The sequence below is a fragment of the Balaenoptera musculus genome, chromosome 17 (genome assembly GCF_009873245.2).
Source record: "Balaenoptera musculus isolate JJ_BM4_2016_0621 chromosome 17, mBalMus1.pri.v3, whole genome shotgun sequence".
NCBI classification, from domain to species: Eukaryota; Metazoa; Chordata; class Mammalia; order Artiodactyla; family Balaenopteridae; genus Balaenoptera; species Balaenoptera musculus.
Window position 1 is genome coordinate 51044495 of NC_045801.1, and position 14802 is coordinate 51059296.

At 34.3% G+C, this 14802-nt stretch overlaps 1 protein-coding gene across 1 annotated transcript in view; it reads left to right on the plus strand.

Annotated features, from left to right (window-relative positions):
* Positions 1 to 14802, plus strand: part of CNGB3 (cyclic nucleotide gated channel subunit beta 3) — a 159844-nt gene that overhangs the window by 82140 nt on the left and 62902 nt on the right. Inside the window, 4 exon segments of the mRNA XM_036830505.1 lie at positions 5207 to 5257; positions 7982 to 8068; positions 11058 to 11122; positions 11856 to 11978. Of these exon segments, the coding sequence (XP_036686400.1) occupies positions 5207 to 5257; positions 7982 to 8068; positions 11058 to 11122; positions 11856 to 11978 (326 nt within the window).

The window sequence follows — 14802 nt, forward strand, 5'->3', positions numbered from 1 at the left end:
CACTCCCAAACTCATTCTATGAGGCCACCATCACCCTGATACCAAAACTAGACAAAGATGTCACAAAGAAAGAAAACTATAGGCCAGTATCACTGATGAACATAGATGCACAAATCCTCAACAAAATACTAGCAAACAGAATCCAACAGCACATTAAAAGGATCATACACCATGATTAAGTGGGGTTTATCCCAGGAATGCAAAGATTCTTCAATATACACAAATCAATCAATGCAATACACCATATTAACAAATTGAAGGAGAAAAATCATATATTCATCTCAGTAGGTGCAGAAAAAGCTTTCAACAAAATTCAACACCCATTTATGACAAAAACTCTCCAGAAAGTAGGCATAGAGGGAACTTACCTCAACATAATAAAGGTCATATATGACAAACCCACAGCCAACATGGTTCTCAATGGTGAAAAACTGAAACCATTTCCTCTAAGATCAGGAACAAGACAAGGTTGTCCACTCTCACCACTATTATTCAACATAATTTTGGAAGTTTAGCCACAGCAATCAGAGAAGAAAAAGTAATGAAAGGAATCCAAATTGGAAAAGAAGTAAAGCTGTCACTATTTGCAGATGACATGATACTATACATAGAGAATTCTAAAGATGCTACCAGAAAATGACTAGACCTAATCAATTAATTTGGTAAAGTAGCAGGATACAAAAATAATGCACAGAAATCTCTTGCATTCCTATACACTAATGATGAAAAATCTCAGAGAGAAATTAAGGAAACACTTTCATTTACCACTGCAACAAAAAGAATAAAATATCTAGGAAAAAACCTACCTAAGGAGACAAAAGACCCATATGCAGAAAACTATAAGACACTGATGAAAGAAATTAAAATGATACAAACAGAGGAGAGATATACCATGTTCTTGGATTGGAAGAATCAATATTGTGAAAATGACTATACTACCCAAAGCAATCTACAGATTCAGTGCAATCCTATCAAACTACCAATGGCATTTTTCACAGAACTAGAACAAACAATTTCACAATTTGTAAGGAAACACAAAGACTCCGAATAGCCAAAGCAATCTTGAGAAAGAAAAAGCGAGCTGAAGGAATCAGGCTCCCAGACCTCAGACTCTACTACAAAGCTACAGTAATCAAGACAGTATTGTACTGGCACAAAAACAGAAATATAGATCAATGGAACAGGAATGAAAGCCCAGAGATAAACCCATGCACATATGGTCTTCTTATGTTGATAAAAGAGGCAAGAATATACAATGGAGAAAAGATAGCCTCTTCAATAAGTGGTGCTGGGAAAACTGGACAGCTACATATAGAAGAATGAAATTAGAACACTCCCTAACACCATACACAGAAATAAACTCAAAATGGATTAAAGACCTAAATGTAAGGCCAGACACTATAAAACTCTTAGAGGAAAACCTAGGCAGAACACTCTATGACATAAATCACAGCAAGATCCTTTTTGACCCACCTCCTAGAGAAATAGAAATAAAAACAAAAATAAACAAATGGGACCTAATTGAACTTGAAATGTTTTGCACAGCAAAGGAAAACATAAACATGACAAGAAGACAACTCTCAGAATGGGAGAATATATTTGCCAATGAAGCAACTGACAAAGGATTAATCTCCAAAATTTACAAGCAGCTCATGCAGCTCAATATCAAAAACACAAACAACCCAATCCAAAAATGGGCAGAAGACCTAAATAGACATTTCTCCAAGGAAGATATACAGTTTGCCAACAAACACATGAAAGGATGCTCAACATCACTAATCATTAGAGAAATGTAAATTAAAATTACGAGGTATCACCTCACACCAGTCAGAATGGCCATCATAAAAAATCTACAAACAATAAATGCTGGAGAGGATGTGGAGAAAAGGGAACCCTCTTGCACTGTTGGTGAGAATATAAATTGATCCAGCCACTATGGAGAACAGTATGGAAGTTCCTTAAAAAACTAAAAATAAAACTACCATATGACCCAGCAATCCCACTACTGAGCATATACCCTGAGAAAACCATAATTCAAAAAGAGTCATTTACCACAGTGTCCATTACAGCTCTATTTACAATAGCCAGGACATGGAAGCAACCTAAGTGTCCATCAACAGATGAATGGATAAAGAAGATGTGGCACATATACACAATGGAATATTACTCAGCCATAAAAAGAAACGAAATTGAGTCATTTGTGTGAGGTGGACCTGGAGTCTGTCATACAGAGTGAAGTAAGTCAGAAAGAGAAAAACCAATACTGTATGCTAACACATATATATGGAATCTAAAAATAAAATGGTTCTGAAGAACCTAGGGGCAGGACAGGAATAAAGATGCAGACATAGAGAATGGACTTGAGGACACGGGGACTGGGAAGGGTAAACTGGAACGAAGTGAGAGAGTATCATGGACATATATACACTACCAAATGTAAAATAGATAGTGGGAAGCAGCTGCATAGCACAGGGAGATCAGCTCCGTGCTCTGTGACCACCTAGAGGGGTGGGATAGGGAGGGTGGGAGGGAGAGGCAAGAGGAAGGAGATATGAGGATATATGTGTATGTATAATTGATTCACTTTGTCATAGAGCAGAAACCAGCACACCATTGTGAAGCAATTATACTACAATAAAGATGTTAAAAAAAAAAAAGTGCCTAATTTTTAACCAGTAAGTATGCTGATCCTCAGATGGCTAAGGATGCCGAATATATTTAGTGCGCCAAAGAAAATGGGTTTTAGAATCACCAGATAGCATTTTCATTTAATCTAGCAAGTTTTAGTTTCACTTACATTTTTCAGTTATAGGATCACCGACAACCCTGAAAGTAAAGGGATAAATATGCTAAGAACATTCTTCCAGAGTTGGAGGATGGGGTCATACTTCAACTTAACTTCTTAGCACTTGATACGTCTGTCTGTTCCATATGTCTGTTCCCTATAAGCTTTGAAGGAGCTCTTGATATGTGCACTTGGTATGTCTGCCTGTTCCATATAAGCTTTGAAGGAGCTGACTCATCTTACTCAAGCTTGGTACATGATTCAGCGTAAACTTGTACATATACCTATATCTGCCTGTGGCTCAGTAAGACATTTTGTTTCAGGGAAAAGTATCATTAAATAAGCATGTCATATATTTTCTAATATATTTCTGTAAAATTTAGTATGTGCACGTGGGTAGGAATTATAGCCCAAAATATGGGGTGGTGAGGCAGGAATTGGGAACTTGGCTAACAAATCTTAAACACTGTTCAACAGCAATTTAAAATTTCTGAACATGGACAGCCTGGATAATAATTATTAGAAGATGCTGCTTCCATGTGTCCAAGTTATAATACTTTGGTCAAATAATTAATAGTACACAGACAATTTCCTCCTACCTATAAGTGAAATAGAAAAATATAATCCCAATATTAACATTAATTCTGAATGTTAACAAATGCCTTCCTATTCCTCTATCTCTTATCACACATTTACTGAGCACCTGTTGTGTGTTAGACATTGTGTTAGGAACTGAGAAACACAGGATAAATATATTGTCCCTACCCTTTTAAGTAGCTCAGAGTATGAAGGATGGACAGACAAAAGAAAAATGGTGGAGTTTTGTGATGTGAGTCATGACAGAGGTGAGCCCTTGGTGCTTTTTGATGCAGAGAAAACCATATAAAGGAGGCAACACCTGGTCCAAATTTTGATGGATTAATTGAAATTATCTGCACACCTTCGTCCCCATTAAAAAAGGGAAAAATATGTCCTAAGTTCTGGGAACAGCATAGGTAAAGGCATCAAGGTAAGAAACTCTGCTATGCACTGCTAAACAGAATGAGTATGAGATGCTTCAGGAGGTGAGTGAGACAGAGAAAGTAGAGCTTTGTATATCATGAAAGGGAGCTTGGATTTTTTTTCTTTAAGTCATGTGAAGTCATAGGATTTGACATAAATAGAATTGTTAATGATCTGATCTAGAGAGATCATCTCACTGACATTGTAGAACTGATCAAGGAAAGCAAGAATAAAGGCAAGGAAACCAAAGCCAAAAGGAGAAAATAGGCATGAGAAAATTTTAGAAAGGAGAATCCGTAGAACATGGTTGCTGGTTGGATGAGGGCTAAAGGAGAGTGAGTGGTGTAGGATCACTGACTAGTGTAGATGAGGATTCTCATAGGATACTCAATAAGAGGAGGAGCATGGCTGGCTTTAGGGGAAATGGAGAATGATGATGAATTCAGGTTTGTTGTAGGTTAAATTTGAGATGAGCAGAACTGCTAAGTGAGGAAGACAATAAGCAGCTGTTGGACAGGTCAACAGCTCCAGATACTAATATTAAGTGGAGGTAGAGGTTTGGTAGCATCTACATACATGGTGATCTTTGAAACAATGAAAGTGGTTGAAATTTCCCAGGAAGTAAATATGAAGAGAAAAGAGAAGAGGGCTGAATCCTGGTAAATATTTACTTTAAATGGCTAGCCATAGGATGCAAGAAGGACCCTGAAAACTGGAACTGAAGAAGTAAAGTAAACCAAGAATGGCATTACAGATTCTTTGGAAAGAGAAAGTTCCAAGGACAAAATTGTCCCAAAAAAGTCAAATGCTTCAAAAGTTTTACTCATCTCTTCAGGCCTTTACCTATTCATCCACTCAAATATTTATTGGGCTTTTAATATATTATAGTCACTAGTTGTATACAGTTGCTAAACAAAATCAACCGTGTCCTGAGATAGATTACCATTTCATGGAGTAGACTGATCTTAAATAAATGGGCCAAGACATATATGTGTGATTTCAAAACGTGGTGAGTGCCATAAAAGAATGTTAGTGTATAAAGGATTCCCTGGGTATGATCATTAGGAGGTTATTGGTGGCTTTCACAATGGTAGTCTTGATGGAATAAGAGAAGTGAGCAAAAGTCAAATCACCACTAAAATTGCCATGAGTTGAAGAATAAATATGGAGGAAGGATGTGGAGCAAAGCAAGGTAAATAACTCTCTTAAGAAGCATTAGTGTGACAATTAGAGCAATACAAAAAAGAAAACAAAGCCAAGGAAGGTTTTTTGATTTATGATATGGGAAGATAGAGCATATTTATAGGCTGATGTTAGAAGGAACTAATAGAAAGAAGTAGCTATAAATTTTTTAAAGTGAGAAAATGTTTAATGAAATTGGCTAAAATTAATATGAATTATAAATATAACATATTTCAGGTGGATTCAAATGAACTAAAGAGACACTACAGGAGTTCTACAAAATTTCAGGTAGGTGACTTACAATTCCAAAGTTGTTCAACTAATCCATTCCCATTTTGACTTTAAGTTCCATCTATAAATTTCTACCAAAAAAAAATCTGCTCCTTTAAAAATTGTAGCCTTTGTAACAAAGTTTATACAGATGAAGTTTTATTAGGTAGAGTTTTTGCTTCTCAATAATTATACAGTATACTTCCTAGTATGTGCAAATGTGTAATTCAATATATGGGTCTTTACTAGGCAGAACAAAATCCTAGCGCCCACATTTAAATTCCAATTTAAATGTCAACAAAGGAGTATGGGGTATACTTTGTCTTGTCCATACATAATTCTAGCCTCCAATTCATGTAGCATGATGATGTAAAAGTCTACAAAATTGTTTCTACTCCTATTTCTTTCTTGTTCATATAAGCAAAATATATGCTACGGTATAACACAGGAAACTCTGCTCAATATTCTGTAATAACTTAAATGGGAAAAGAATTTGAAAAAGAATAGATACATATATATGTATAACTGAATCACTTTGCAATACACCTGAAACTAACACAACATTTTTAATCAACTATACTCCAATATGAAATTTTTTAAATTTTTTTAATAAAAATATTTAAAAAATAAAACCACTGGAAATTGTTAGAATGGCATAGAGCAAAAAAAAAAAAAGAAGCAATTATTTAGATAACATGGCATCTTCCTTTTCTCAAATAACAGTATAATATTATTTTTTCACCCATGTGTAGTTTTTTCACCCATAATTATTTACAAAGTACTTTATTATCTTTTATTGTTCCTCCTAACCCCGAGAAATAGGCAGAGATTTGAGGATGTTCCAAGGTTACCCAATCTGTATGAGTGAACTCCAACCTCCCATTTCAAGGACAACACTTTAGTGGCCTCAAATATTGTTAAAAATACAAATCTGGGTTTAGGTGCCAAATTGTCCCTACTGGCGATCTATAGTGATTAAAATTTCTTTCAATTCGATTTTATCTCCAACTAATTTTCTCTGTAAAAAACTGCCACATACTTAGACATATTCATAAAATATCTAAACTACTTTGATGAACCCTACAAAGAGGAAGAATAGTTTTGTAAGTGCCACAGACCTTATTCCAAACACTTAATCACTTTCTTTAATTTGAATAAGGGCAACTTAACTCATATATTTAGTTTGGGTTTATAAATGTAAATTTTACATGTATTTAATTGCAGTCACGTCTTTTGAATTTCCTTAGCACATCCTGTACGTCTTATGGCATTGTGTTATAGCTATTTCTGTGCTTGGTTATTCCACCATTAGATTGTTAACTTCTTGTGAACAGAAACAATATCTTACTTCTATTTCAACCCCAACATGTTTTGCAAAGTTCCTTATACAGAGTACAGTGTTGGTCAGTACTTAATTCAATTTTCTACAATTCACTGGGAAATAAATCATCTCTATCTATACAAATCCACATTGATGTATTAATATCAAACATGATTAATAACTGCATAGAAAAGTCAAGTGAGTATTTGAGCAATTGGGTCCTGAAATAGCACTAGACAAATCAACAGTTCTGTGCTCCTGCTTCCTTATTTATAAGACATTATTTTAGTAACTGCTCTGTGTACCTCTCAACTTGTTATAAGGCTCAATATCTGTAGGGTAAAATCAATGAGATTTGATGATATTATGCAATTTTTAAGCCAATTATTTTAGTAAGTAATTTGTTTATAGTAGCCAACGTGTGTTCATTCAAACTGAAAGTCCCATTCCTTTTCAATAGCACTAGGTTTTGAAATTGTAGTACACAATTAATTACCTCAATTTTCCATTTCATACGTATGGCCTTACACAAAACTATTAACTGCTCTTAATTGTCTTAAATAAATTAAATATTTTTTTAATGTACCCTATTTTTCAAGATGATGTAAAAAATAATGAAAATGAATAATTATCTTATGTAAAAGAATTTTTTATTGTTATCATTGCAATCAGGAAAGTATGCAAATGTTATGCTGTCATTTCACAATTACCACAGTAATCAAAGGCCAGAATAATTTAAATACATCACAAATGTAAAATATATTATCTTTAGCTATAATAGTATTTTCAATACCTTCTCCCATCAGAACTGATAATTGTAAATGGGACTGATTTCTTTCCTCTCCTCTCTGTTAGCCTGTACAGTCTCTGATAGATACATTCACAGCAGTTTATTGTTAGCAATATGATACAAAGTAGACAGCAGTAGAAAGAACTGAAGAGTCTGGATGAACCACCAACAATATAATTAGCCCTGAACACTGGAGAATTGCCTGAAACATAAAAATATATCACTACAATGAATGCCCAATTTTTTCACATAAAATCAAGAATGGGCTTGAGTTTCAGTCCAAAAGCCCCAAGTTTAAAACACTATTAAAATGTATTTTATCAGTAGCAACCATGCCATCTCTTAAATATATGTGACAGCTCAACAAAATCCCAGAAAATGTAGTGTCTAAGGCAAGATCAGATGCATGAAGCTGGAAATGAAATTCATTGGAAGTAGGCTATGAAATAGTGTTTTCAGGGTGCTAATACACCTTTCAGTGACACCATGCATATGAAACTGAAGACAATTTTGTATTAAACAACAAATAATTCATGGTGACTGGTCAGCCTTTACATACATTGGTATAAATCAATTCGTGTCCTTAAAAGCATGTAAACACAACATAATTGTGAATGTGTTCTTCCAACAGTTGGATGTGGCATCAATAATGCCATTTGATGTTTTCTACCTCTTCTTTGGGTTTAATCCAATATTTAGGACAAATAGGATGTTAAAGGTAAGATAACTATACTTAACTGTCTTATTATAATAATGGAAATCTTAAAGTACTTTAAAATATCCTAAAAGTACCATATTCTTAATTTTTCCCAAACTATCCTCCATTTTTATGCCCTCATCAATGCTAAGAATTTTAAAAGCTGAATGAATGAAAAACATCCCTATTTCTAGTGATGGAAGTTGCTTTTTGTTGTTTTGAGTCTATATCTCATAACATCTATTTTAATAACTTAAAATAGGAATGCCTTTGTATTTTGAAATACAGCTATAATTACAAATGAATATTTTATAATTTTATTCTTTTCCACTTGTCACTATTTATTACATAGTCACTGAATGCCTGCAATACTGGCTGTAAAATGAATGTATTAGTTTAGATGACCTCTAACTTATCTCACTCATCAAAAATTCTATAATTATAGAAAAATACAAGCACAGTTTTGCATAACAAAATTATTTATATACTTAGATACAACTCAAATGTCCATCAAGAGGGAAATAGTTAAATACGTTGCAGTATATCTATAGAGTACTTTGTAATGCAAAAATAAAGAGGAAGTTTTCTATGAAAGACCTCCAAGACAAACTGCTTAGTTAAAAAAAAAAAAAAGCTAGTTACAGAACAGTTTATAGAACAATACTAACTTTTGTAACAGAAAGGGGAAAATATTCTATTTTTCTATATTACATAAACAGTGGAAGACTACCCAAAAAAATCTAATAAAAATGGTCAACTGAGGTAAGGTTGAGAAGCTGGAGGGAAAAGCAGGATGGGTAGGGGCAGGAATAGGAGAAAAGACTATGAAGGTATATATTTCCTATTGTTTTTGAACTATGTGAATGTATTACCTATTCAAAAAGATTCTAAGACATAAATATTTTATAACCCATAGCTTTATCCGATACCTAAGAGGAATCTGAGGAGAGTCAAGATGTGAAATTTCATATAAATTTTTAATAATAGCAATGATAGCTTGTATTTCCAAAGACAGCCTTCTTAAAAGGAACACCAAAGATTTTATCAGTTTTAGGTGGTTATCGCTTTGACACCTTGAGAAGACAAGATGACATAACCTGGAGGCTTGGGTGGATTCTGACACAGCTGCAGCTGATATTTATTGAATACATACTTGTAGCTACATACTTTGTTAAACTTCATATTCATTATCTCATTTATTCCTCCAAACAACCTCATTTTAGAGATGAGGGAAATGAGAATTAGCAGGGTAAAAAAAATCTGTCCAGACACACTCTGGTGAGTGGCAGTATCTGGATTCTATCACATATTTTTCTGACTCCAAATTCCTTACTATAATCAGATGGGCAAATAAACTTCAGGCTGAAGGAGCTTTCCTTCCACGCCCATGATTTTTCCAAGTCAAGAGGGACCTTACTCTATATTCTCGTCCATCCAAGACAACTCTAGAGACTTCTGTTTTGACCACAGAATGTAGGTCTAGATTGAGCAGAACTTAACGTTCCCAGCAGCTTGGTGGCCTGGCCGTCCGTCATCAAATTTCTAGTGTAGGATAGACGTTTCTGGAGGCCACTGCTCAGAGGCAAACAACTCTGAGACAGACTCAGGTCCCTATGGATTTGAGTGTTTGTCTGGCATTATAATAAAAATTATAAAATGCTAACTCTTCACACCCCATCTCTGTGTCCCTTCAGTGTCCAAAAACCTACTCACTATATTAGGTAGTTTTTTTTATAATATAGGAGATCCTGAAAGCCAACATAGCCCCACAGTCCAGTCATCTTCACATAAGTGTGCCATTTTAATGTGCAGTTCTCTAGGGAAAATATCGTTTACCTATCTCCAAATTATACATGAGAAAACAAATTAAGAATATAAATTTTCTCTACAGTGAACACTTAAGCTAAATTTTAAAATGTGCCTTTGTGCAAACTTCTGTTAAGAGCACAATAAACAAGTTACCACAAATTGAAATTATCTTAATCTGAATGCTTAATGGATGTTTCCTACTCAGGAATTCTGGAAAAACAAATCATTTGTGTATATTTCTAGTTAAATAGTCATTGCTATTATAGCTGTTTTCTAATTCCAAATGTTCTATTACAGTCTTATCTACATTGGATGAAATTTTGAACTAAATAATCTTTGAACTAAATAATCTCTAATAGCCCTTCCTATCTGTAAGATCCTATGAGTCTAAGTACATTCTCTATTGTCCCCAATTTACAGATGAGGAAACCAAAGTACAGAAATATTAAGTGACTTTTCCAAGGTCGCACAGTTAATAAGTGGCAGAGAGGAGATTGGTGTTTGGCTCTGGATTTCATGCTCTTGCTCTTGCATTTTACAGCCTATAGATTAAAAAGAGAAAGTAGGGGGTAAGAGTGCATGTAGGGAGTATCTGTTGCTATAGAAGTGGGTGTAAGCAGAAGAAAACCTTGAGGCAAATAGCAACTGTTTGGATTAGATGCATATAAACTCTCTATGTCTTTGAACAATGTTAAGAATAGATAACAAATGCTAATATTAACTGGACTTTAAATTTTGTTGAAATAAATACACATTTAATGCAACTTGCTTAAAAACAATGCTAGTGTTGAGCAACAGGATTTAACACCTATTTATGATTTCAATGTATTTTTTACTATTTTACTTATGTTTTGGGGGGAGGTATGATTTTTAATTATTGTAAAATAAAGTTCTACTACATGCTTTAAAAAGAAAAAAAAGGAAAGAAATGTTTTAAGTTTGATTTTCAACAAGCATTACAAACAAGATTATAACTAGAGGGTAGACATAAAATAAAGCAAGAAGCTCTGGAAGTTTGGCGCCTTGTTAAAATGCACTACCCGGAGGAAAATACCACTGACAGACCTTAGTTTTTTTTAAGACATGAATAGAATTATTTTCAGTAACAAATAAAGTCTATTTTATATTGTTTTATTTAAATATAATAGATGTATTTAAGACTAATGCACTTTTGGATTTCTTTTGCTTGTTTTCTACATAGTACACATCATTTTTTGAGTTTAATCATCACCTAGAGTCTATAATGAACAAGGCATATATCTACAGGTAAAGTATATCTCAATGTACTTCAGGGCTGGGAGAGAGAGCAATGGTGAAATATTTTAGACAGGACTTGGGAAGAATATGGCCTCCCTGCAAAAGAGAAGGGAATAATCTCAGATTTGGGGCTATGCAAAATATTGGGTTGTGTTCTAAAGTAGATTTGAACATTTTGAAGTGAGATAAAAGTATGAAAGTTATATTAGATTTTAGAAGAATACAACACTGAAAAAGAGGACGTATTACCTGCTTCAGTCAGAACAAGGACAGAGAAATGTGCTCTTTCACAAGTTTTTACATCTCTCTCATGACAATTCATTCTAATCTGAATTTTCATTCATTTGCTGTTCTGAACTTAACTTGCCCAGAGACCTCTAGTCAGTTAATCATAGCATAAAATCCCATGAGCTTTTCAGAGATATCCAGTGAAATCAGCATGGTGTATTTTATGGGACTCAAAGTGGAGAGGTGACCCTGGAGGCATATCTTTCAGGGAGTTGACTCATACCATCTGTGGAAAGAGAGGATTTCTTTTTTTCTACCCTGTCAGTCCCAGTCAAGACACTGCAGTCAGAAAACATGTGAAGGCACCATCATTTTATATTGTACTAATGAGAGTTAACAGTTCACAAATTTAAAACAAGGAGATTCAGCAGAGACTTTAAGGAAAAGAAAATGTTAAAATAGGCTGTATTCCAGGAAAAACATGAGTCTTACTTTGCATTTATTCTCCTGTCAGAGCCTTTTGAACAACTGGATACTTGCTCTTTACTCTGCACATTAATGCCTGTATGTATTATTGGGCTTCAAACTATGAAGGAATTGGAACTACCAGATGGGTGTATGATGGTGAAGGAAACAAGTAAGTTTTAATTTTGAAGGAAACGTTTATTGATTCTTCTTAATTTTATGTTTCAGTGTGAGCTTTCTTAAGCTAGTGTTTTTTGAAACTGTAAATCACAATCCATTAATGGGCAATAAAAACTCTTTATTAGTAGGTCAGTATGTTTTTAAGTGAAAGAGGATAGAATAGAGGAGGACAGAATAGAAAATATCCAAGTCTGTCATACCTAGTAGGGTGCGTGGGTGTGTGTGTGTGTGTGTGTGTGTGTGTCCTGGATTAACCTGTAAAATGCATTTCTTACTCAGGATCATGAACAAAAATGTTTGAAAGCCTCTGATTTAGACAGCTGAGTGGTAAGGTAACTTTTAATAACTCCTATGCTGATTGTTAGTAATGAACAATGTTAATTATTTAGAGGGCAGATGCAGTGGCTAATTAGTTTACCACTGAAGAGTTTTATGGGTTTATGAGTCAGCTATAACCACTAACTCAATTAAACACTTACAGAGTAACAAGGATCATATACCAAACTTGACAATTAGATATGCAAGTACCCTGAGAATAAGAGATTGTCTGAAAATTTTAGTACAGTAGAATCAGGGCTCAATAACGGCAACTTAGTTATTTAATAGTGAAATTTCCTTTTGGTAGATAAAAAGGCCTGGCATAAGGTAGATTCCACTAACTTTCTGCTCCAGTGAAATGACATTGAGCCTATTATAAAGCAATGTCCTTACTGGAAAATAACAGGTCCCAGCATGACTTTGAAGGGCAACTCACAGCAGCCTTGGGGAGAAAAACAATTATAGGATAGAGCAAAAAGAGTAAAAATAGCTCACAAAATTACACCCTAGCTAGAGTGAGCAGGATCTGAATGAGGGATTATAACATTTTTTGAACTTTTAACCAGAACTAATTTTAGAATTTTAAAGTCAGAAGGCCCACTGCTCAAGGAAATACACACACACACACAACAAGAAGAAAGTGTATAACCAAATCTATAAGTAATTCCCTTTAGAATGTGAATTAAATACGTATTTAGTTTAATATAAGTAGCTACAAAGAAAACTAAGATACCAACTATATTAAATATTGCCTAGAAGTATGTAATTCAACATCATTAGACCCATAAGTCTGATAAGTGTTTTTATCAAATTAGCAAAATAATATACAGTTGCCATCCAGAAAAAGTGGAGCTATTTCTCTTTTCATACTTGGATGCCTTTCTGCAGCATTTCTAGAGAATATATCTTGTTCCCAGTGCCTAGAACATTGTTAAGTATATAACATACACTCAGTATATGTTAGGTATTTAAAGAAGGCAAGAAGGAAGTTTCTTTACTTTCTCTTCCTACTTGCCTTCTTTAAATACCTAACATATAGTGAGTGTATGAGAGAGAGTAAAGAAAAAAGGAAGGAATGACAAAATCTGTATTATAACAAGAAGAGAGGGCTTCCCTGGTGGCGCAGTGGTTGAGAATCTGCCTGCCAATGCAGGGGACGCGGGTTCGAGCCCTGGTCTGGGAGGATCCCACATGCCGCGGAGCGACTGGGCCCGTGAGCCACAATTGCTGAGCCTGCGCGTCTGGAGCCTGTGCTCCGCAGCAAGAGAGGCCGCGATGGTGAGAGGCCCGCACACCGCGATGAAGAGTGGTTCCCACTTGCCGCAACTGGAGAGAGCCCTCGCACAGAGGCGAGGACTCAACACAGTCATAAATAAATAAATAAATAAATAAATAAATAAATAAATAAATAAATAAAAGAACGTGAATTTCTTTAAAAAAAAAAAAACAAGAAGAGAGAAACCTCAGCTTCAACCCATAAGAAACTGAAGCTACACTGTTCTAATACTTTAGACGTCTAATTCCAGCTATAGTGCAGGCCAGATATTCAAAGCCCTCTCACTGAAATACAAGAAGATAAACCACTTGAAATTTTTGTTGTATTAGTTATTGTAGTTACTTGTTATAAGATACATTTCTATATAAATTATAATTACAACAGTTTTCAATGATTGCTAAACTCTCTAGAAAGTAAAAGCAATCTCCAAAGTCTAAGAAACAAATGTGTGTACTGAAGCTGGAGTAGAGTGGTAAGATAATCACTAAGGAACAGAAATAGAGAAGATAACTTCTGAATCAGTAGAATAAAAAGAAGATAAGATTGTAGAAACAACTTAAACTATATCAGTAAGCAGAATAAGTTAATATGAATTAAATTCACCACCTAAAAGAGACTGTCAAATAATATTAGTCAAAATAGACTTTAAAACAAAAATTATTTTAGGGAAAAATAAGGTTATCATATAATGGTAAAAGTTTCAATTCACTATCAATATTTACCAGTTCTAAATGCACATGCACCTAATGCAAAGTACTTATGATGAATCAAAGAAATTCATAAAGCAAAAATTATTAGAAGGAAGAGAAATTTGCAAATACACCATCAAAGTGTGAGACATCAACACACAACTATTGACTGATCAAGCAACCAAAGACAATCAGTAAAGATATAAAAGATTTGAGAACCCATTAAAAAACTTGATTTAACAAATACAAATGGAACTTTGTACCCAAGAATTAGAAACCACTCATTAATTTTTAAAATTTTTTTGTTGAGTTATTGTTGCTGTACAATATTATATGTTACAGCTGTACAATATAATGAGTCACAATTTTTAAAGGTTATCCTCCATTTATAGTTATTGTAAAATATTGGCTATATTCCCCGTGTTGTACAATATATCCTTGTAGCTTGTTTTACACATAATAGTTTGTACCTCTCAATTCCCTATCCCTATAACGCCCCTCCCTCCTCCCCTCTCCCCACTGGTAACTACTAG